At 41.9% G+C, this 22,936-nt stretch overlaps 1 protein-coding gene across 1 annotated transcript in view; it reads right to left on the bottom strand.

Annotated features, from left to right (window-relative positions):
• The window catches only part of FYB2 (FYN binding protein 2), a 70,848-nt gene that overhangs the window by 28,032 nt on the left and 19,880 nt on the right, over positions 1–22,936 (bottom strand). The window contains exons 4-8 of the mRNA XM_065909327.1: positions 19,452–19,552; positions 13,154–13,188; positions 10,636–10,667; positions 6,878–6,971; positions 5,012–5,171 (exon numbers count right to left, since the gene is read on the bottom strand). Coding sequence (XP_065765399.1) covers positions 5,012–5,171; positions 6,878–6,971; positions 10,636–10,667; positions 13,154–13,188; positions 19,452–19,552 — 422 coding nt within the window. The remainder of the gene's footprint in view (positions 1–5,011; positions 5,172–6,877; positions 6,972–10,635; positions 10,668–13,153; positions 13,189–19,451; positions 19,553–22,936) is intronic.

Here is a 22,936-nt window from a genome sequence, read left to right as displayed (position 1 = left end):
AGGTTCCAGGTTCTTCCTCTACATTCTTCTTTCAAGACAGCAGCCAAGATGATTCTTTAAAATACAAGTCAGATCATTTCTGTTCTTGTGCTCAAAACCTTTCACTGTTTTTTGTTTTTTTAAATATTACTTAGAATAAATGCCAATGTTCTTCCGATGGTCTACAAAAGCCCCTTGTCCTTGATTATATCTCTGACCTCATCTCCTATCACAGTCTCCTTCATCACTGGTCCAGCCACACCAGCCTCCTTGCTATTCTACCAGCACATCAAATAGGCTCCTGCCCAGGATAACTGCATTCCTTTCCCCCTCTCCCCAGAGCTTACTGGATAGATATGCCTCTGTTCTTCACCTACTTTGTGTCTTTGAGGTCATCTGTCAGCCCTTTAAAACTACAACATCCACTTCCTCTACCTACTTCCCCAATTCTTTTTTGCTTTGCTTTATTATTTTTTCTATATTTATTAAAATTCCACATAGTGAATATTTTATTGTTTATATATTTATCATCTGTCTCCTCTGATCAGAACACAACCTCCATAATTTTTGTCTGGTTTGTTTACTGGTATACCCCCAACACCTAGAACAATTCTGGGGACATAAAAGGCCCTTAAATATTTTTAATATTGAATGATTTGAATGCAAAGAATTGATGCTTTTGAACTATGGTGTTGGAGAAGACTCTTGAGAGTCCCTTGGACTGCAAGGAGATCCAACCAGTCCATCCTAAGGGAGATCAGTCCTGGGTGTTCATTGGAAGGACTGATGTTGAAGTTGAAACTCCAATACTTTGGCCACCTGATGCAAAGAGTTGTCTCATTGGAAAAGGCCCTGATGCTGGGAAAGATTGAGGGCAGGAAGAGAAGGGGACGACAGAGGATGAGATGGTTGGATGGCATCACCGACTATGGACATGGGTTTAGGTAGACTCTGGGAGTTGGTGATAGACAGGGAGGCCTGGTGTGTTGCGGTTCATGGGGCTGCAAAGAGTCAGACATGACTGAGTGACTGAACTGAATTGAATGCATATGTCCTGTAATGAGAGAGTTTTATGCTTATAGTGTTTACTGATATTTTGAAATATATATTTAGTGTTTTATTACATACATTTTATTTGTTCTGGTTTTCCCTCATTTTCCTTGTGTTTGACTGACTAAAGTTTCTTCTCTTTTTCTTTATCCTGTTTTCCTTGTTTGTTTGGAAAGTACACATTCTGTGTCTGTCTTTTGACAATTACTTTAGTAAAATTACAGCACGACAGAGAGGAAAGGACACAAGTCATGAGCGGAGCTCAGTGAATTTCCCACAGTGAGTATGAGAGTCTGCTCTAACAGACTTTTCCCTTTGCCCAGCACCAGGAGCAAATGAGCAAATTTCCTTCTGCTCCCTGGGGTTTGTCTTTAATGTTCTTTTTTTTTTTCAATGGAAGGAAGGAGTTCTTTTTATTTTGTTCATTTTTTTGGAAAGAGACCTATCTGTATGGAAGGAATTAGAAAAACAACTGTATTTTTTTTTCCTCAAAACTTTCCTCTCTGTTTTCATGCCCACTCTCCTTGACTAAGCATTTTGTGCTCCTCATCACAAGTGTTGCAGAGAACTATTCAGGGTGGTTAGCACAAGTTTATTACAGACTCCCTTTGTGCTTTAGCTGGTAAAGAATTCGCCTGCAATGTGGGAGACCTGGGTTCGATCCCTGGGTGGGGAAGATCCCCTGGAGAAGAGAATGGCAACCCACTCCAGTATTCTGGCCTGGAGAATTCCATGAACTGTATGGTCCATGGGGTCGCAAAGAGTCAGACACGACTGAGCGACCTTCACGTCACTTCACTTCACAGATTACTCAGAAGAATTTTCTTCAGACCGTTTTCAACATAGTGTAATCCCGAAATCTGTAGTGACTCTTCAAGGACAATACATAATTGTTTGAAAATGGCTTTCAGCCCCACGTTTAGGCCTCTCCTTTAACTCTTATTTACTTCAGCTTGTTTTCCTCCCTTTCCACCCTTCCATTTTTTTTCTATCGTCCAAATTAGTCTATCCATTTTTCATCTAAAGACGTGATTTTTGATTCAGTACTGCCTCTGTGCTTTCTCATGTGTCATTTATCTCATCAGAAATGTCTTTATTTGTCCTATTTCTTAATTTTTAAAAATTTTTTATGGTTTAAGAGAATTTGAGGTCTATTCTTGTAAATTTATAAGTACTGAATATAGTACTGTTAACAATAGGCATACTGCTATCCGTTCTGTGTGGAAATAATTCTTTGAGGTCCCAACTTTATACAGGAGTCCCCTACTGTATGGGCTTCCCTGGTGGCTCAGTGTTAAAGAATCCACCTGCCAATGAGGAGACACAGGTTTGATCCCTGTGTCAGGAAGATCCCCTGAAGGAGGAAAAGGGAACCCACTCCAGTATTCTTGCCTGGAGAATCCCGTGGACAGAGGAGCCTGGTGAGGTGCAGTCCATGGGGTCACAAAAGAGTCGGATATGACTGGGTATGCACACATGCACGCTCCTACTATCCACTCACTTTGGGCAGGCCCTGGGATATAGCTCCTGTCCTCTGCACACCATGCAGTCAAAACAGGAGAACAAAGGATTCAGTGAAAGGCCTCAGGGCAAGAGCAACTTTGGTGCTCACTCATTTCTCAAGGTTCCTGGTTCCTGCAGGCATGTGGATACTTCTTTTTAAGTCAATTCTGTGATGCTTTAATGAATTGTACCCCCCCCCCCCAATTTTCTTCTTCATTTTAGTTGTTTTAGTCAGAAGAATCATTAAGATTGTCAGATCTACCATACTCCCTCACTGAAGTCTGATTTATTATTTCATTCTTTCCTTTAACAAAGTTTTGTTGGTTGCAGGTTGCAGGGATACAGAGAAGAATGTCAAATGGTCTCTGACCCCAAGGTGTTCACAGTGAACCATGGAAACAAGTGTGTACACCATGAGTTATAAAGTAAAGCATGATGTAATTGTTTTAGAAAAGCAAATGAGCAAAGAGAACTGACAGTTATTTAGCAATGAACCAGATACTTTATATGCACTGACAAAGAACCCTGGCAAATAAATAGTACTGTCTCCATGTGTACATAAAAGTAAGTGAACTTCCCAGGGTTGTAGGATTAATACATAGTGGGTTTTGGTCCCAGAAATGCTTGAATCTAAAAAAAGCAAATACAATCACTTTTCTGACAAAGGTCGGTATAGACAAAGCTATAGTTTTGGATCTCATAAAGAAGGCTGAATACAGAAGAATTTAAGCTTTTGAATGATGCTGGAGAAGACTCTTGAGAGTCCCTTGGAAAGCAAGAAGATCAAACCAGTCAATCCTAAAGGAAATCAATATTAAATATTCATTGGAAGGACTAATGCTGAAGCCCCAATACTTTGGCCACCATGCAAAGAGACAATTCACTGGTAAAGACCCTAATCCTGGGAAAGATTGAGGGCAGGAGGAGAAGGGGATGACAGAGGATGAGATAGTTGCATGACATCAGTGACTCAATGGATGTGAGTTTGAGCAAACTCTGGGAGATAGTGAAGGACAGGGAAGGATCACATGCTGCAGTCCATGGGGTCGCAAAGAGTCGGACACGACTTAGTGATTGAGGAATGAAAACCTAATATGGAAAACTGGTCATTCCACTGCAGTTTTGGTGTCCTGGAAATAGAGAGGAGTGAGCAATTATGGTCCCTGGAGAGTGGGAAAGTGGAGTATAGATGTAAGGAAGGTAAGGAGGGCCTCAGAAGAACTGATTTTGGAGATAGATCCTGAAAGATGGCTAAGACATCAGCAGGTAGAAGGTGGGCAGAAATGCATTTCAGACACAGGAAAGAGTTCAGGCAAAGTGATGGGGCACTTAAGCACTTGACAGTCAGTTAACTTAGAACAAACAGCATGCAGGGAAGGAGGCGCATGGCAGGGATATAGTGAGTCAATCTTAACGATTGTGATATAGTCTCATAACTTTGGTTGTAACACGTTATGACATGTCAGTGGTTTGCCGTGGCTTAATGGACTGGAGTAGACATCTGTTTTGTCTATCCAGTGTCTACTTTTTTCCCCGTGATAACCACTCTTAACTTGTGAAATCCTTCAATCTGAAATGATACTGTTTTGGTAGAACTAATTCTGCCTCCAGCTCCGGATGTGAATTTATGACATAGGCCTGGGTCAGTCAGAGCATCCTATCCCACATTCATGATGATTGGATCGAGATTGGCTGGTGACACAATCAAGCCAGTAAGACTCAAATCTGGGCCTTTTCTTGAAACTGTTGAGAGGATAACCACTTCCAGCTTTCTGTTGGGGTTCCTAAGAGGATAGAGAGCATGTAAATCTGTCACTTCCAGGTGCCAGCTTGTCTCCACAAGGGGAGAGTTGCTTGAAGATGAAGCCAAGAAGGAGGGGGACAAAGCCAGGAGCAAAAAAAGGAACACTGATGCTGTTTGTGTCCCTGAGTCCAGCCTTGCCCAGACCTTCTGCTAGGTGAGCCTCCTCCTCTTCTGTTTAACACAGTATGATTTCACTACAGTTACTTGCAATCACGAGTTTTGACTCACATGAAGATAAAATTCAACCTGAATAAAGTCAAATAATAGCATCATACTATGTCGTCAATGTGTCAATGTCTTGTGTCTACAAAAAAGAACAGGTTCTGGGAGATTAAGAAGAAATGAGTAAACATTCAACTGTGTACCTATTACACAAAATACTGTCAGATTTGTTACGTGCCAAACCCCAGTGAGATCTATATTATAATCCCTTTTTATAAATGAAGAAATTGAGGAATATGAAGGATTATGTTACACAGCTAATAAATATAAGAGCCTTTATTTGAACTCAGGCCTTCTACCTCTAAATCTAGTACAGCTGCCTCACTCAGGCAAGTGACTTGATGTATAATAGATGCTAGGTGAATATTTATAAAATCAATTAAAATCTTGGTCACACACAGCTTTAAAATAATTCAGTAAGGGTAAAAAGAACCAGGAAAAAATGAAACTCACAGTTGTCTATGGAGTGCCTGGCCAGCTGGAAGTCCTCAGGGCAAGCCTCCACCCGGATGGTGTCCATCGCAGCATCCTGCTTTCTGGCTGGCATGGTTCTCCCACCTCTGTGGTCTTCTGCCATCTGGGTTTTCCCAGGCATCTCTTCATAGATATCCACCTAAACACAAGCAACAAGGACAGTCCTGCGCTGTTTTGACTTAGCTATTGGCTTTTCGCTTACTAATGCTGTTCTGTATTCATTCATTCCTCCCAGCTAGCCATTGTTGGTTGTTTTATTTAACACCATCTCATTTCTCTAAGTTTCACAAGGGCACATGCAATGTCTTTTGTTCCCCTCTGAATAGCCATAGATGTCTGGCTCGGAGGCAGGCCCACAGGATGCAATCAGGATATGATGACAGGCTGACCAGGGAATAGGCTCTTACTAGATCTTATCTTACTTGATCTTCATGACATCTCATTCAAAAAATACCATGATTTCTCTTGATAAAGAATTTAGAAAGGTTAAATAACCGGCCTCTGGTCTCACAGCTAGTCATCTGCCCAGGCAGGACTGGATCCCAGAGCCCGGTGCTCTTGGCTACCAGGGATTCACTGAAAAAGGGCGCATCCATGCTTTTGCTCTTTCATGGTCAGTATCCTCAATCATATCAGATTTCTCTGGTGGCTCAATGGTCAAGAATATACCTGCAATGCAGAAGCTGCAGGAGATGTGGGGTCAATCCCTGAGTCACAAAGATTCCCTAGAGGAGGACATGGCAACCCACTATAGTATTCTTGCCTGGAGGATCCCTTGGGCAGAAAAGCCTGACGGGCTACAGTCCATAGGGTTGCACAGAGTCGGATACAACTGACCAATTGAGCATGCACACATCTTAATCATGCTCCCCTGCTGCCTTTCTCATCATGAAACATTCCCGATAAACCCCTTCCTGATCTCTGGTCTCACCACCCATCTTAACACGTCATGCCACTCCCATCTCTGGTCCCTATCTTTCATTATTAATGACTTCTCTGAATTATGCTGCTTTTTTATATTCTGTAAACACTCAACCTATTCCAGCGGGACTCTGGGCCTACACCTCAGTTCAGGCCCATACCACCACCAAGATGTCTGATTTACCCAAGCCCTGCACGTGGGACTGGAACAATTTGATGTGATGTGATAGGCACATCTCAAACAGGCATCCCAGGTGTTTGGAACCCTGGTAATAGCCCCGGTGGTATCTACTGTTTAAGCCACTGACCGTTTTGAAGGAGATAGCGTCCATTGGATGTGGATATACACATATACAGTGTTTCATATCAACAAACAGTGTTAACTGATCAGTTAATTAACAACAATATACTTCATTTTCATGGTAGCTTACAGCTTACAAAGCAGCTTCGTCTACATTATTTCATTATCAAAAATAAGACAATTAGGATGGGAGTGGGGATGGTAATCGGATAGGGGTTATTTATTCTCATTTTACACATGAGATGCCTAAGCTCAGAGATTAAGTCCTTCTTAAGCCGAGTCTCAGAGCACAGAACTTCAGGAGGCCCTCCCATCAGGTTCTACAAGAGCAGGGTGGGCACCTGAGTTGTCTCTTTGAATTTGCCCTCCGGGCGTCTCGCTGAACTCATACTAATCTCAGCCCGGTTTATGAGACCTGCTTCACAGCTAATAAGTGAGAAATCGGAGGCTAGAGTTCAGTGTTCTTGTCCCGTCAATTTCTTTTGTAAGACACCCACCACCCACTTCATCTTCCGTCTTTCTGGAGAGTTGTATGACTCAGCCTCTAAAAAGTCACTCCATGAACTGAACCTATTATATGGATGACCTGGACTGTTTGATCTGGAACCCTGGAATACAGATACCTTGAAAAGATGGTCTAAGTGTAGATCTTCTGTGTTTTGAAGTTTCAATTGGTATGGTTCTTTTTCCTTCATTTGTTTATCTTCATCTTCAGGTCTGAAATGTGAAGCAATACCAGGGAAAAAGTGAAGATGAGAGAGTTTTGATGATAGTGTACCCCTCAATCCTAAATGAAATGAATGAGGGAAATGAATTTAAACAGAGCTGAACCCTCCTCTTCCTTTTCCCTCCCTTTCTCCCTCCCTTCTCCCTCCCTTTCTCCTCCTTTTCTTCTTCTTTAAAGATGAGAGGACCAAGATCAAGTCAACTATAGAAAATTTCCCTGAGTTTCTGGCAGTTCCAACCAATGCCAGAGTGAATTCCTGCTTAAAATCTAACTTCCCATTGGCTAATGGATAAAATATCAGCCCCACTGTGATTTGGCCCCACCTTTCTTTCCAACTCCATCCTCTCTGCTTCTTCTCTCCATGTTTATGCTCATCTACACTCTAATTCCCCAAACTTTCCATCTCATTTTGAGCAACTCTTCCTTCATATTTGCTAGTTCTTTTTTCATCACGCCTTCCACATCTTACGCTGCAGAGAAACAGAGCACCCTTTCCAGTCTCTCGAAATCAGCTCCTCTCTGAGAAGTGCTGCCTGATTCTCACAAGCAAGTGTTGCCTGACTCTCTTTCATCCCTCTATTTTAATGTACAGTCTACCGATCTGCTTCTGGCTCTTCCGTTTTTCCTTGACACTCACTAAAAATCAGAGCTCTGTTAATTCATGTGTGTACCCCCAGCACTAACGCTGTGTAACCCACAGTAGCAAAGTCCTCCAGCTAGTATTCCCTCATGAAAGGCATGACTACCACACACCTATATGTTGACAATAGCTGCAGTGGAGGAGTAGCAGAGGGAGTCAAGGTGAAGAGTATAGTCAACAAGCTGAGGGCCGGGAACAGAACACTGAGGAGCACCAGCATCCAGATGTGAACGTCTGTTTCTGGCAACACAGTGAAGCAGATAGTTCTACAACCACTTTTACATGGAAGGCAGAGACAGAGAGCCCTCAAAGAAAAGCAGAAGAGGTGGTCACACAGGAAGGAGAAACACCAGGAGAGAGAAATGTTCTGTGACAATGGGAAGAATTTTAAAGAGTTTCATTCATCCAATGACTGGTGACTCTTTACCACCATTAAGGCCACTAGTTCTAGAACAGGGGCTGTGTAGGGAAGGCTGGGATCCAGCCCCTATTCTGCCTCCAAGAACCTAAGATGAACCTTTCTAAAAGTCAAATGTTTCCATCTATAACTGAAAAGTCACAATGCTAGTCTCCACAGTTTCCATGAAAGTGAAATGTGATAAAAACGTTGAAAGCCTAACACTGCTTACAGCATGTAATTGGCTCCATAACTGTCAGCGTCCTTTTCTTCATCACAGCATCTGCTGAGTTAGAATTACCCAAGGCTTCTCTTCCCATTGCTGACATTTTTCCTAAGGCATTTACCTGCCTTGCTGATGGACATGTCCTTTGTAATCCATCTTTTTATCCCCCGGGTTTTGTCCGGTAGTTTCTACATGGCTGGATCTCCATAAACAATTGTCAAATTACATTGAATGTTGTGACTCCTAGGAATGATAGGAGTATATTATTTCTGCTTTAAAACTCTTTTGTGGCTTCCACTGACTTATAGAATAAGGTTTAAAACTGTTTCATCCAAGAGGTCACTGTTCACACGTGACTTTTGAACATCTGAAATGTGTATGGTCCAAACTGAAGCTGTTCATGTAAAACACATCTGGATCTTTAAGACTTGGTGTGAATATAAGGATCTAAAATATTTCAGTGGAAACTTTAATACTGATTACATGGTAGAATGATAATGTTTGGGATATATTAAGATCATTTCTTTTTTTTTTTTTTTTGCCTTTTAGAAGATAGCTACTAGAGACATTTTAAGTGACATATGTGGTTTGCATTGTATTTCCACTGGATAGGATTGCTCTGAATGCTTAATTGGGGAATGCAGGTCCCCCTGGATCTTGCTCCGCATATGACCCCCGGCCTCGTTCCTGCTGCTCCACACCGCACTTTATGCCCAGGCATCACCCAGCTCTTCGTGGACACCTGTACTGGCCTCACTGTGCAACACTATGTCTTTGCCCCTCACCTTGTCCTCTGCCTGGAACACGCATCCTGCTATTTTCACCCGGCCAGTTCCTACATGTTTTCATGATTCAGCTCAGCTGTCATTCTTGGAGAAAGCATGCCTACTACATAACCTCTGTGTTTTCATAACTTTGAACAGTGATTATCTGATAATTATAAAGTCCTACTTCCATGGTCATTTTCCCCTCCAAGTGACCCCCTCACCCCTATCACTCTGGTCTTCACTCTTAAGCTGAACTAAGTATAGGGAATACATTCTATTCATTTCTGTACCTGAGAATCTAAAAGTGTCTGAACAGAGAAAAAGCTCAGTAAATGTTGAACTAAGTCGCTAATCATCTGACATGTGCTTACTCTGCCCAGTACTGTGTTAGGTGCCAAAGGGTAATCACAGGACTCATGAATTCAAGGTCAGGCAGGAGCTCAAGGACAGAAATGAAGCAGGGTTTTCCTCCATGATCCAGCTTGTGTGTTTTTAGCCTCAGCCAGGAAATGGTGATACATGTTCCTCCAGAGCTCACAGGTCATGTTTATTTTAATGCATTATAAATAACTTCCACGGGCAGGTGGTAAGAAAGACAGGCAGACTCTGAAGGATCAGGCAAAAACACTGTTATATGCCAAGTCCATGTCTGGATCAGGATGAGAAAAATGGGCCCTGCCCACAGGGAGCTCAGAGAAGGGGAGAGTGAGGATGAACTGGCATCTTAGCAAACAAAGGATGGACATGATGTTAATGCAAATGTGTGCATGTCTTACAGCAACACCACAGGGAAGGGGCTAGAGGAGAATGAGGAAGGCTTCTTATAGGAGGGGTCATTTAATGGTTAGTAGAAGTCTGCCAGATCATTAAATTGGGCTGAATGAAGTAAATGAGCAAAGGCAAAGAGACCTGAAATAGCACAGTGTGTTTTGGAAATTGTCAATTCTTTGGGACCCATGTGATTGTCATATGTCTGTTTGTCTGTATTTCTCTCACTGGGGAACCCCCAAGGGTAGTGGCTAGCTCTCTGTCACTGCCCCAGCCCTTGAAAGTGAAAGTTGTTTAGTCATGTCCAACTCACTGTGACCCCATGGACTGTATAGTCCATGGAATTCTCCAGACCAGAATACTGGAGTGAGTAGCTGTTCTCTTCTCCAGGGGATCTTCCCAACCCAGGGATAGAACCCAGGTCTCCCACATTGCAGGTGGATTCTTTACCAGCTGAGCCACCAGGGAAGCCCAAGAATACTGGAGTGGGTAGCCTATCCCTTCTCCAGTGGATCTTCCTGACCCAGGAATCGAACTGGGATCTCCTGCATTGCAGGTGGATTCTTTACCAGCTGAGTTACCAGGAAACCCCCAGCCCTTGTGGTTAGCAAATGGTCAGTATGTTGGGGACTCAGCAAGCCTTTGCTGAGTGAATGTAGAATGAACTAGAACAAGGTGAACCCAAAAGGCCAGGCAGGACCCTTGAGCACCTTCTCTGTACCAAACACCTTGCAGGGTACTAGGGATGATGAACCAGGTCGGGCACTAGAGACAGATGGCCCATTAAGGAAAAACAGTTCTGTCATCAGAGGGTCAGTTGCTAATTAATGCTTTTCCTTTTGAAGATAAAACTCACCTAAGTTCTTGATGGCAAAAACTCTTCCAAGCCTGAAAGTAAAGAGAAAAATGGTCATTTTCATAAATCTACCCAAGTCAAACCCCAACCAGGCCTCTGTTGTTTGGTTACAGATCATTAAAGACAGGACCAAAGGGTGAGGCAAGTGAGGTCTCAGTACAGAGCGAAGTAGATGCTGACAACAGAATGCTTCATGAACTGTCGCCAGTGGAGTCGAAGATCGATCAAAAAACAAAGCAAAAAACAGGCATTTCTAAAGTCATGGTGCATGCATGCCAGAGGTAATGTATAATTTGACTTGGAAAATTTAATTGTCCTCTGCACACCCATCCAGGAATGCATCTGTAGAATAAAGAACTTTTAAACCCCATGAGCAAATAGGAATTGTGATATTTGAGCAAAGTTCCAGTGAGCAAAATTGGTACAGGCAAGTATGCAAGCCATGCTGGGCATTCTTCCTTTCCTGATCACATACCACCTGATCAAAAATCAGCTCGTGTGTGATCTAGACTTGGCACCATTTAACTTAGGCCCCAGTGACCACAATCTAGCCCCTCATTTAGTCATTTGTCACATATCATTCACAATCTGGAATCTAGCCAAGAACCCGAAGAAAACAGAAAATAAGCATCCAAAACGCTGCCACAGAGTCCACGCCCAAGAGCTCATATCCCTTCCTTTGGGGAGAGCCTCACGGTTTGCATTCAGGGACGACTGGCTCTCATCTTCCATACAATTCTAACAGATTGGATGGCAACACTTGTAGAAAGACAAGCTAGATGGACCTTGTTTTATATTTCTGCTATGTTACTTACAGTTATTTAACTTCTCTGAGCCTTGAGTTATCATCTGTAAAAAGCAATGATGCCAGCTCACAGGGTGACTGTGAGGATTACATGATGCCAGGTAAACACAGGTGAAAAAATGAAAAAATGAAAGTGTTAGTCACTCAGTCGTGTCTGACTCTTCATGACCTCATGGACTGTAGCTCACCAGGCCCCTCTGTCCATGGGATTCTCCAAAAAAGAATGCTGGAGTGGGTAGCCATTCCCTTCTCCAGGAAATCTTCCCCACCCAGGGATCAAACATGGGTCTCCCACATTGCAGGTGTATTCTTTGCGTCTGGGCCACCAGATACACAGGTACTTGCCCCCAGACAGGGACCTGGTGTGTGCTGGACCACAGGGAAACTCACTGCTGGACACAAAGAGGTTGACAGGAGAAGGAAATAACAATTGATAGAAATAAAACAACTACAGCATATAGACAATGGCAGTTTGGTGTGAAAGCAACTCATTCTGAACACCTACAAGGGCCTAAGAGCATCTCAAGAAAAACATGAACAGTACCAATTCAGCCCCTTATGTTTCAGAGAACTCCAAGTCATCAAGAAATGCAGAAATCAGATTCCAGCCACCAAGCTCAAAAACATGAGATGAACATAATATATGTGTGAAGGTTGAAAGAAAAATACTTTTATGTTTTTTAAATTTTGAATGGGATAAAATTGTGGTCATTTGGAAAGCTCCATTATGCAGAAAAGTTTGTCATTTGCTGATACTGCCAGGTAAGTGAAGCATCGTTCTGCTTTCATTAATGGGAATAATAATCATTTCTAGTTTTCTATCTCTAAAGTGCATCACAAATGAACAATCCTTTTCAGTAATCATAAGAAAAACAAAGCGGAAAGATGAAGGACCTCGAGTAAAGGCACCCAGTGAGGAAGGAGTAGTACCTTAACTGACCCAGTTAAACAGTAAGTACCTACTGTGTGCTGAGTGCTGGACTAGGTGCTCCCTGCTTCATCCAGCTTAGTTCACTCAGCAATTCAGTGAAACAACTGTTGGTCTCATTACTTATTGAGCATCTCCTACTGCACAAGGCTTATACTTCCTGTCATTCCAGAGGACACACCATTTTACAGAAGACACAGCTGAAGCTCAAAAAGCTAGATTGCCTGGGATAGATTCCAGCACATACTATTAAACTGTTTACCTGATCTACCTTTCATTCTCACAATGACTTCTGATGGGGGTGTTCCTATGACCACATGTGAGGAAATGGAGGCTCCACTTCACATAGCCAGAAGCCAGAATCAAAGCCCGTGATTCTGCTTGGGCCCTAATCAAGTTGCTAGCACTATGCCCACCAGAAGTCCAAAAAATATGCCTTCAAGGGTCTGGTCATTCTCGTGGGAGCACATGATATACAAATTTGGCATGTGATGAGTAACTTCTCTCCTGAAGCGACAGTTATTAAAGGCCAGTTGGTACTGACCACCTTACATCAGGTGCCAGGAATGCGTTACTACCACCTTTTCCATCCTAACACGTTTTCTATCACTGATCATACAGGGCTCAGCCTTCAGAATCTTAGCAGGTAAAGTCTAAAAATGCCTCTGAAATTGTAGGGAAACACAAAACAAAGAGCTTTCCTCCCTCATGAAAGAAACTACTTCAGAATCAACTCTGCACACTTGCTTTCGCTATGAAGCTGATAAGAAGAAAAGAAACTATACCTTTTGGAGTTCTTCAATTCTGACTTCATAAGTTGCTAAAATAAACATAAGACAATTATTTCAAAGCAATTTCTCATAGCATTCATTTCTTATGCAGTACCCCAGATTAAAGCAATTATGGACGGTGGCAGAGTTCAATCCTCTCAACCCTCAGAACAATCAATGTATGGGAAACTTGTCCACAAGGTTTAGGAAATTCTCAGGTCATTGATCACGGTATCTTTCCTTTAGGGATTTCTAGGATGGAAAGTACAGTCAATGAAAACATTTGAAACAATTGTCAGTTTCCCTTTTGTTAAACAGATTCATACTTCATTATGAAGCGAAAGTACTGCAATTGAGTGGTAGCAATCAGAAGGCAGACTTGAAAGGCAAAGGAAATAAGGCCACAAAAGCCCACGTCCCACTTCATCAAACCCAACTCCACAGTATGCCTAAAAGTGGCTCTATAAGTATTTTGTTTCTATAGTACAGCCGACTGTCAACTAAGGCTCAAATATCTTTCAATTTTTCCAAAAGTTTTGTGGATTTTATTTAATGACATGATGCCAAATTTAATCATTAATTAATACAAGTAGTAGCAAGAATTGGGGTTCAGAGCTCAGTCCTGACACTTCCTACCCGTGGCATTACAGACAAATTACTTCCTTTTACTTCCTTTTTTTGAACCTCAGATTGCTTATTGGTGAAATGGAGCCAACTGGTATCTGCCTTCCAGAGTTCAAGGGAAGATTAAAGCAGATGATGCAAGAAATGTAAACCTAGCAGAGCACCAGACATTGTATAGAAAATGATATTTTTTAAATAAAATTGCTAATTTAATTTTTCTTTGCTTAAACGTTTTCTATAAACATTTCACCTACTGATAGTGAATACCCGTACATAATAAATAAGACTTACCCTGTTCCTTTTCTCTTTCTTGCTGCTGGAGTCCTAAAGGTTTAGTTTGTAGAACTGACCAAACAACAACACACATTTCTAAGCCACTTTTACTCTACACATACAATTCATTCATAAATTATTTAAATGAAATCAGTTTCTCTTTAGGGACTATCTGCTTGTGATTATTGACACAAGGACCTAAAATTCTGTGTGGCAGATTAATAGCCTGTACTTCAATTTTGGTAATTATACACTTATTTTCACCAATTTTTGAATCAACACATTTTACTCTATTACCTGCTTTAAAAACATTTAAGAATATCTGCTTACGATGCAGTTGGCCTCATCCTTTTCAAGTATGGATTTATTTTCCAATTTTAAAAAATGATAATCTCCTTTTCTCTCCCTCCTTCAATTTATTCACCCTTTTGTGTTTTTAAAAGAATTAATAAATCACGATATCTTTGCTTCTACCTATCGCCTGATGGGGAGGGAGATTTTATTATTCTTAGAAATGAGAAAACCAAGGCCCGGAGAGAACTTACTTGCTAAGGCTAATAAACAAAGATAATACACACACAATTAATAATGCATTCATAACTTGATACTGTTTTTTTTTTTTTATTTAAACAAAGTGGAGGTTCTCTCAACAGTAAGAGTTGCCATCAAGACTTGCTCCCAAGGTAGGAATATAAAGTACAGACGATCATACCTCAGGGGGTCAGGAAAGGACTAGGAATTATAATAGGAGGATATAACCCAAAGTATCAGAGCCCTCACTTAGTTTCCACAGGGAATTATATAATTCTCTCCACTGAATAGCTTTGCCCCAGCTGGGAGAAAAATGACAAATGTCAGAAGATGGTCTTCAGCAGCCCTCCACCTGTACTCCAATATGGGACACTAGCACCACATCACGGGCATGTCCTCCAGACCCTCAGCTCTTCATCCAGACTAACTAACCGGGAAATTCCCTGTGTGAGTTTCTAACTCCCTGCGTCACTTTGGAGAAGTCCCTTTCCCATATTTTACACCAGCAGGTGAGAATTATTACTAATATTAGAACAACAATAAAAAAATAGCTGACAGTTGTTGCTGTTGTTGTTTTCACGATAATCACTACTGTATCTGATTTACTGATGAGGAACAGACACTCAGAAAAGTGAAGTAACTTGCTCAGGGTTTCTCAGTTAGGAAATGGCTTTCAACCTGTCTCCTAGCCATGGAATCATTCATTCATTTAAACATAATATTACAGGAGCATAAATGAAACTTCTCTGGTTGAAGTTATTCCCAGGGGTTTCCAGGACGCATTAGGACAGCCCTCGGCCCCAGGAAGCACAGTCAGAAAGACACTGGTCTGATGAGCTCTGAAGACAATTCCACAGAGATTGCAGAACAGCCTAAATCCTGCTTCCCCATCACCCAGTCGGTATGAAAGGGTAAAGTTTCAGAAAGCCACCTGCGCTGAGCTGTGCACCCTGAGGGGGTGACCTTGTTTCTCTTGGCGTTGTTCAAGAGACAGACTCACCCAAAGGTGAGGGCAAAAGCCTCCTCCTCCTTCCCTTTCTTTCCTCCTCCCTCTCTTCTTCCCAGAAAGGCAGTATTTACAGATTCCTCACCCTTGGTGAACAGAGGGAGGAAGAAATCCATTCTGAGCTAAATTTTTTCCCCCAAGTTTACTGACTCTTCTGTTCCCTCCATTCTGCTATTGAGCTTTTTTTCTTTACTGTATTTTTTAGTTCTAAAATTTCCATTTGTGTTTTCTTTACCTCTCCCATTTCTCTGCAGAGACATCCCCTATTTTGGAATAAGACTTTTTTTCTCAATCTGTTTCAATCGTATTTATAATTCTCACTGAAGCATGTTTATAATAACTGCTTTAAAACCTTTGTCAGACAATTCTAACACTTTCGTCACCCCAGTGTTGGCATCTGTCAGTCATCTCTCTTTAAGTTGAGACTTTCCTGGCTGTTGACATGATGAGTGATTTTCGATTGAACCCTGGCCTTTTAGAGTATTATGTTGTGAGACTCTGGATACTATTTAAACCTTCTGTTTTAGCTAGCATGGTGGCAGGAGTGGGGAGGACTGCCCTTTTTTTGCCAGGGGTGGGTAGAAGTGTAGGTGCCCCACTTCTTGGTCTCGCTGATACCCAAGTAAGGGAGGGATTCCTCATCACTTCTGAGCAGGAGTGGGTGCTCTGGCTCCCTGCTAAGCTTCTGCTGGGACTACTCTGGTTGGGAGGGGTGGGAGTGCTTGTTATCACTCCCAACGTAGCCTCTACTGATCCCACAGGGAGAGGGCACCTTCTTGCTGAGAGAGCGTGAAAGTCTTGACTCTCCACCAGATCTGCTCTGGTCCTATCCCAACAGGGAGAGGAAGGGACACCTTGTTATTGCTGGGTGGAGGGCTGGAGTCTATGCCCACATGTGGTCTTCACTGACCTTCACTGTAGGTGGAGTTTGTTACCCTGGCAGGGATGAAAGTCCCAGCTCCCTACTTAACCTTCTTGACCAGCAGAAGGGTTGGGGTGCATCATCACAGCCTGATGAGGGTGGATGTCCAGGCTCCCCACTCAGCCTTGGATGGTGGCAGTGGGGCCAGTTTATTATTTTCTGTGACATTTAGCTGGGATAAAGTAGTTGTTGTCTAGAGGCTTTCTGTTTTTCTAGGCTTCCCTTTTACTGGTCCTGTGGCTAGAAAGAGCAGACCTCTGTTGGAGCTGCTTTGTCGGTGCCCAGGGGTGTTTCTGGGACCAGCTTCTTCAGCTCCAAGGCTGGGCTATATGAAGGAAGAAGAAAACCCAGTGAATTCACCACGTATCCTTCCTTGGGTCCAGAGGTGCCTAGTTGGTCTACTTTCTCCCTTCCACCTTTTCACAGTGTTCGAGTTTCCTTATGTTTGTATATAAAAATATAAAACATAAATATACATGTATACGTTTGCTTTAAATATATAATATCCAGGGGTTTTAGTTGTACTTAGCAGGAGGACTAGGGAAAAGTATATGTGCTCTATCCTCTCAGAGCAGTTTTTCTCTTGACTTTACATGTATTACCTTCTCAAACACACGGAACAGTTACACAGAGAAGATATTATATCCATTTAGTAGATGAAGAAACTGAGATTTGTACATCTTTCAAACAGTAAGTATAAAGAGGATGAAACACGTGGGGAAAAGTCAAATGAACATGGACAAGTGGGGGTAAAATAGCCTATTTCCTTCCCTTTTTTTTGTCTATAGGGTAACTATCTCTTGCCTCCTTAGAGAGGAGCAGCGAAAGGAGTGTGGGCTAAAACAGCATCCTTTCCATCCCAGCCTAAGGCTCTCTGGCTTCCTCGGAGAACCTCCTGGCAGGCTTCTAGCCTGTCCCCCACAGGATGCCATCTGGCTGGGGAAGCCCTCACCATCCGTGCCCGTCTCCCTCTCCCCCCGCTTCCTATCATCCTTTGCACAGTTACCTCTCAATTGCTTCCGTGGCTTATTTTCTGAGCCCTTTCTCTTTTCAGTCATAAACACTTGTCTCCTCAGCAGCACTGAGGGACGTAAAGGATTCCTTAGTGAAAGACTAAGGAGAGGCCTGGGTCAGCGGTTCCTTCATTGGGTACCCCAAATGATATCCCCAACAGACCCACCTTGAACATCTGTGGCCTGGAGAAAACACAAACAGGCCTCTGGTCCAGCTTCCTTCGTTCCAATCCTCAGCTTCACCCTACACACGAAGGACCTTGCCTATGTCACCCTCATCCTCTCCTGCCCCATCACAAACAGATCTCTCTGCAGTTCCATCTGTCCTGAGATGGAAGGACCCAGGGAAGAGACCCAAGCAGCATCTTAGAGACCCACCTGCGGGAGGGCATTCTGGGGGTCTCATGAAGTCCAGAGGGAAGCCGCAGGGGAGCATCCCCTTGGCCCTGTGAGCACTTAGCTTTGTAGGAAAACATGCGGCTGGAATGCAGTCCAAATGGGGCTCACAACCTTTCTATTCAAAGTGTAGTCTGGACCAGTGGCATCAGGGCACCTTTAGAAATGCAGACTCTCTGGCCCAACCCAGAGCAACTGACCTACGTTACAACAAGAATCTACATTACAACAAGATGCCCAGAATATCCATGTGAACATTAGAGTTTAAGAAGCCTTACTTTTAATGCAGGGGCCCAGGCACCCCAACTATGAGGTACTGCCAGTACTACAACCCAGTACTGCCTTCTGGGTTGATGCAGACAGGAGTTCCACTTTTTACGTTAGTATTTTACAAGCCAGTTTGGAGAATCAAGAGCTTACCCAATCTAGGAGAAAGTTTTTCCAGTAGTTCTTTGACCCCTTATTTCCTGGGGGGGAGAATGGAAATTTCAATGGGTTCTAACTCTTACCCATGAACTTCCTAAGCACGTGTTCCCAGGCAAATTACTTCCTCTCCCAGAGCCCTGGGCTTCTTGTCTGTACAATAAAGAGGTTGCAGCAGGGGATCTCTAACTCTCCTTTCAGGGAAGTCAAACACTCTTGAATGAGAAGCAGCATAAAACTGTGGGAAAAGCATGGATCTTAGAGGCAGTCTGAGCTGTTACACAGTATAGCCCTTCCACATATTACCTGTGTGACCTTATGCAACTCAGTCTCTCTAATTTTCAGTTTTCTGTCTATAAAAGTGGGTGAATACAGCGGCTGTATCAAAGGGCATGCGAACAGAGGACCTTTAACAGGACTGTGGCCCACAGCACAGCTCAGTAAACACTGGTGTTTATTCTAGCACTAATATTTATGCCTATTGTAGAGAACTGGTTGATTCTACTGATAGAGGCAGAACAAAGACACAGACACCTGAAGAAATGCTATGAGTTTCTGATTCTTCACCATCTTGCCTGAGATAGTCTCTTTTTTCATGGAAAGGTCTGAGCTTTGTCAGTAATACCAGAGGCAGGAAGACCCAGCTCCGAACCAGTGGTCAGATCCATTGAATGAATCCTCTGCTCCTATTCAGGTTAAACACAAGGACCTCATTCCTCTAGTCCGCTATCTCCCTTCTCCACACACAGAGGTACCAGGGGACTTCCACACAGACACCAAGAGAAGAGAGATGAAGTTTCCATGGGAGGAGAAGGAAGAAAAGTGAATCACCATAATTTGATTTTCCCTCCCATGTATCTACAAAAGGCAAAGCGTCTAAGCAGATTGGTGAAGGAAAGAAGAAAGTAATGAGAAGGCAGCACCAGGAGCTGGGAGAGAGCACGGATGCACAGCGGGGTTTATTTATATATTTAAGGGGCTGGAAGAGGGGGAAAAAAGAGAAATGTGACAGTAAAGCAGCATGGCTGTTAACTTTTAAACTCAGAGTTAGCTGGGGGAAATACCATTTTGGATATATTTTCATACCGTACAGGGTTACAATATTAATTGGTTTAGCACACTTACAATCAGCAATTTTTTTTGCAGTGCACAGGTTAATGGAGCTGCCGGAGTTTCTCAGATAGGAAACTGTTGCCTCATAATTATGTGGTTCTTCAAATCCAGCACTGAGAAATGTGGAGAAAAAAAGGTTACTTAAAGCAAAACATTTTTAAAACACGTTTTCAAACTCTGGGTATTTTTTTCTTCATTAGAGAAGTAATATAAGTAAGTCTGGCCAATGTGGTGACCTATGGCCAATACGGAAGGCACACTTTCAATACAGAAGATTTCTGGATGAAATATAACAATGTAAAGAATTATATAAAGAACCCATAATTTACCTAGAAATCAGTAAGGTAAAACCCCCCAGGTGCCAGACATAGAGAGGAAATTTGCCATTAATATTGCAGCCAAGGGACTCCATGGGAAGTTGGGATCAAATAAAAAAAAATCCCAGTGACTGGATGGCTGGGGATTTAAATTCAGTCTGAGCCACAGGCCTCAACTGAATGGGAAGCTGAAACTGAGCTAAAAGAATAAGGTCCAAGGTCACAAAACACCATCCCATCTGTAAAACTAATTGTAATAACCATGCACTCTCCCAAGGAGCAAGCAGGAAAGCCTCCCATCTGAGGAGGGCAGTTGTAGCTCCAAGAGTCACCCAGGAGAAGGCAGAAAATCTACAGCCCAGCACCGAGGGGATGGGGTTCTAAATGTATATTACCTGTGTGTTCCTGAGACCCAAAGCCAACCTGCTGTTAGAAGCCAAATCCCCACCACCACCGCCACCACCAGCTCCCCTGTGAAGGAAACCTGAAGTCATTCTGTAAAGATGCTCCCACTCCCATAGTACCTATGGTTCCCCAAGGGAAGAATTCCTACTCAAAACAGGCTTATAATGGAAAATGCTAATCACACAAGAAGATGAGTCACTATAGGTAGTCAAAAGATCGAATGAAGGGCCTGGTTCCTCTGCATTTTCTAAAACCAGCTTGAACATCTGGAAGTTCATGGCTCACGTATTGCTGAAGCCTGGCTTGGAGAAATTTGAGCATTACTTTACTAGTGTGTGAGATAAGTGCAATTATGTGGTAGTGTGAGCATTCTTTGGTATTGCCTTTCTTTGGGATTGGAATGAAAATGGACCTTTTCCAGTCCTGTGGCCACTGCTGAGTTTTCCAAATTTGCTGGCATATTGAGTGCAGCACTTTCACAGCATCATCTTTTAGGATTTTAAACAGCTCAATTGGAATTCCATTACCTCCACTAGCTTTGTTCATAGTAATGCTTCCTAAGGCCCACTTGACTTCACATCCCAGGATGTGTGGCTCTAGGTGAGTGATCACACCATCATGATAATCTGGGTCATGAAGATCATTTTTGTACAGGTCTTCTGTGTATTCTTGCCACTTCTTATTATCTTCTGCTTCTGTTAGGCCCATACCATTTCTGTCCTTTATTGTGCCCATCTTTGCATGAAATGTTCCCTTGGTATCTCTAATTTTCTTGAAGAGATCTCTAGTCTTTCCCATTCTGTTGTTTTCCTCTAACTGGTAGAAGGAAAATACTAAATGAGAAAGCTTAAATATTAAGAAGGCAGGAAAGGAAAAAATGCACATAAGGAAGTTGCATGGTAAGTCTAAAACATAAAATAGGAAAAAGTCCAGACTGATCAAGAATCACAAAAAATGCACATAGATTAGTCTACTGTAAAGAAAATGGAGAGTATCTGACTGGATGTTGCAAAAATCTTGCTAATGCTGCTAAAAACTACCAGATAAACCAAAGCTCCCATATCAATGGAGAAAGAGTGTAAAGCAAACTTTCCAAAAGAAAGCTTAGGTAGGTCTATTAATATCAGACCACACGTTAGCATGACTGATCAAGACAATGAGGGAAGGCACACATATATCCATACACACACACGAATTACAGATACAAAAGGGGACAAAACTACAGTTTGTTTCAGATTTTTAGAAATCTAAGAAAATATTAAGATCAGCTCTCTGCCAATAAATTTGAAATTTTAGGGAAATTTGGCAAATTAGTAGGGAAATATAAAATTATCACAGTGACTGAAGAACTAGAAAGACTAGTAGGCCAACAAACCATTAAAGGGCTCAAATCAATAATACTCACACCCACCTCCACACTCAATGCGTCTCTCTCCTTTTCGTCCACTATGTTTTATGAGAAAATTTTAGCAAAGTTTCAGAGGATAGAAAAAGAGAAAAATTACTTTACTCATTTTCAGAGGATAGTGTAATTTTGATATGAAAACCACAAAAAGATCAAACATTGAAATAAAAATAAAGCCCAGTTTCATGTAAGAAACTTTAACCCACACTCACTAAGTACTAAATAAATTAGTATTAAAATCAACTTAAGAATAACTAAAATTTATTCCAAGACTTCAAGGATGCTCAACATCAGACAATCTATCACTGCAATGAATCACATTGAAACAATGAGAGGGAAAAACTCATAATTATTTTAATAGATATAAACAAAATTTCCATGTAGATAAACTCTCTCAACTAGATTAAATGCCAACAAATACCACACTTAAAAATGAAGTCTAATAAACTTTAGTTGATATCTAAACTCTATTGGGAACGCCTGAAATAGGAAAAAGTCAAATCCATAGACAATTGAACAAAAGGACATGATAGACATCACAGAAGAAAAAGATGGAATCGTTTACAAAAGTAAATTTGAAGTCTTATGGTCAACAGGGAGATGGAGTCAAGACAATGAGAATTTCATTTACATCCATCAGTTTAGCAAGAATCCCCCAACTGGAAAAGGACACCACATTTGGCAAGAACACGGAGAAACTCTTTATACTGGTTTGAGAGGACAACCATTTTGGGAGATAATTTTTCAATACTTATTATAGTAAAACTGAAGTTTCTTATTTACTATTATTTAGCAATTTCTACTTTAAGTAAATAACCTAGAGAAACTTGCATATATTCACCTGGAAATACATGAGGATGATCACTGCAATATCATTGGAAAATGTGAAGATAAAAAACAATTTCAATGTCCCTCAATTAGAAAATACATGAATCATGATACATTCATATGATGAAATATATATACTATGCAATTATAATGAATAAACTAGCTGTACATGCATCAGCATAGATAGAATATGAAAACAGCTTTGAAAAAATTCAAGTTTCAGAAGGATAAACAAGATGCTGTTTATACAAAAATGTAAAATTCTGTGTCTTTAACAGATATCTGAGTTTGTAGCTGAAGAATAAGAACTACAAATGGATACACTCTAATATTCATAGTTGGAGTTGCTCTGGGAAGAAAAAAACAGGACTAGGGAGTGAAAGGAAGAGGGCTTCCTTCGATTGTGTCTACAGCAAACGGAAAATCACTTCTTCACCCGGACTGTGGATAGGAGAGAGACAGACAAATCATCCATAATCCTTCCACTGTCACACAAGTGAGCTCTTCACGTTTTGGTCTCCTTCCAGTTTTCCCCTCATTCC

Source organism: Muntiacus reevesi, chromosome 1, assembly GCF_963930625.1.
Source record: "Muntiacus reevesi chromosome 1, mMunRee1.1, whole genome shotgun sequence".
Lineage (NCBI taxonomy): Eukaryota > Metazoa > Chordata > Mammalia > Artiodactyla > Cervidae > Muntiacus > Muntiacus reevesi.
The sequence above is the reverse complement of the archived record's forward strand: the minus strand, read 5'-3'. Positions and strand labels throughout refer to the sequence as shown.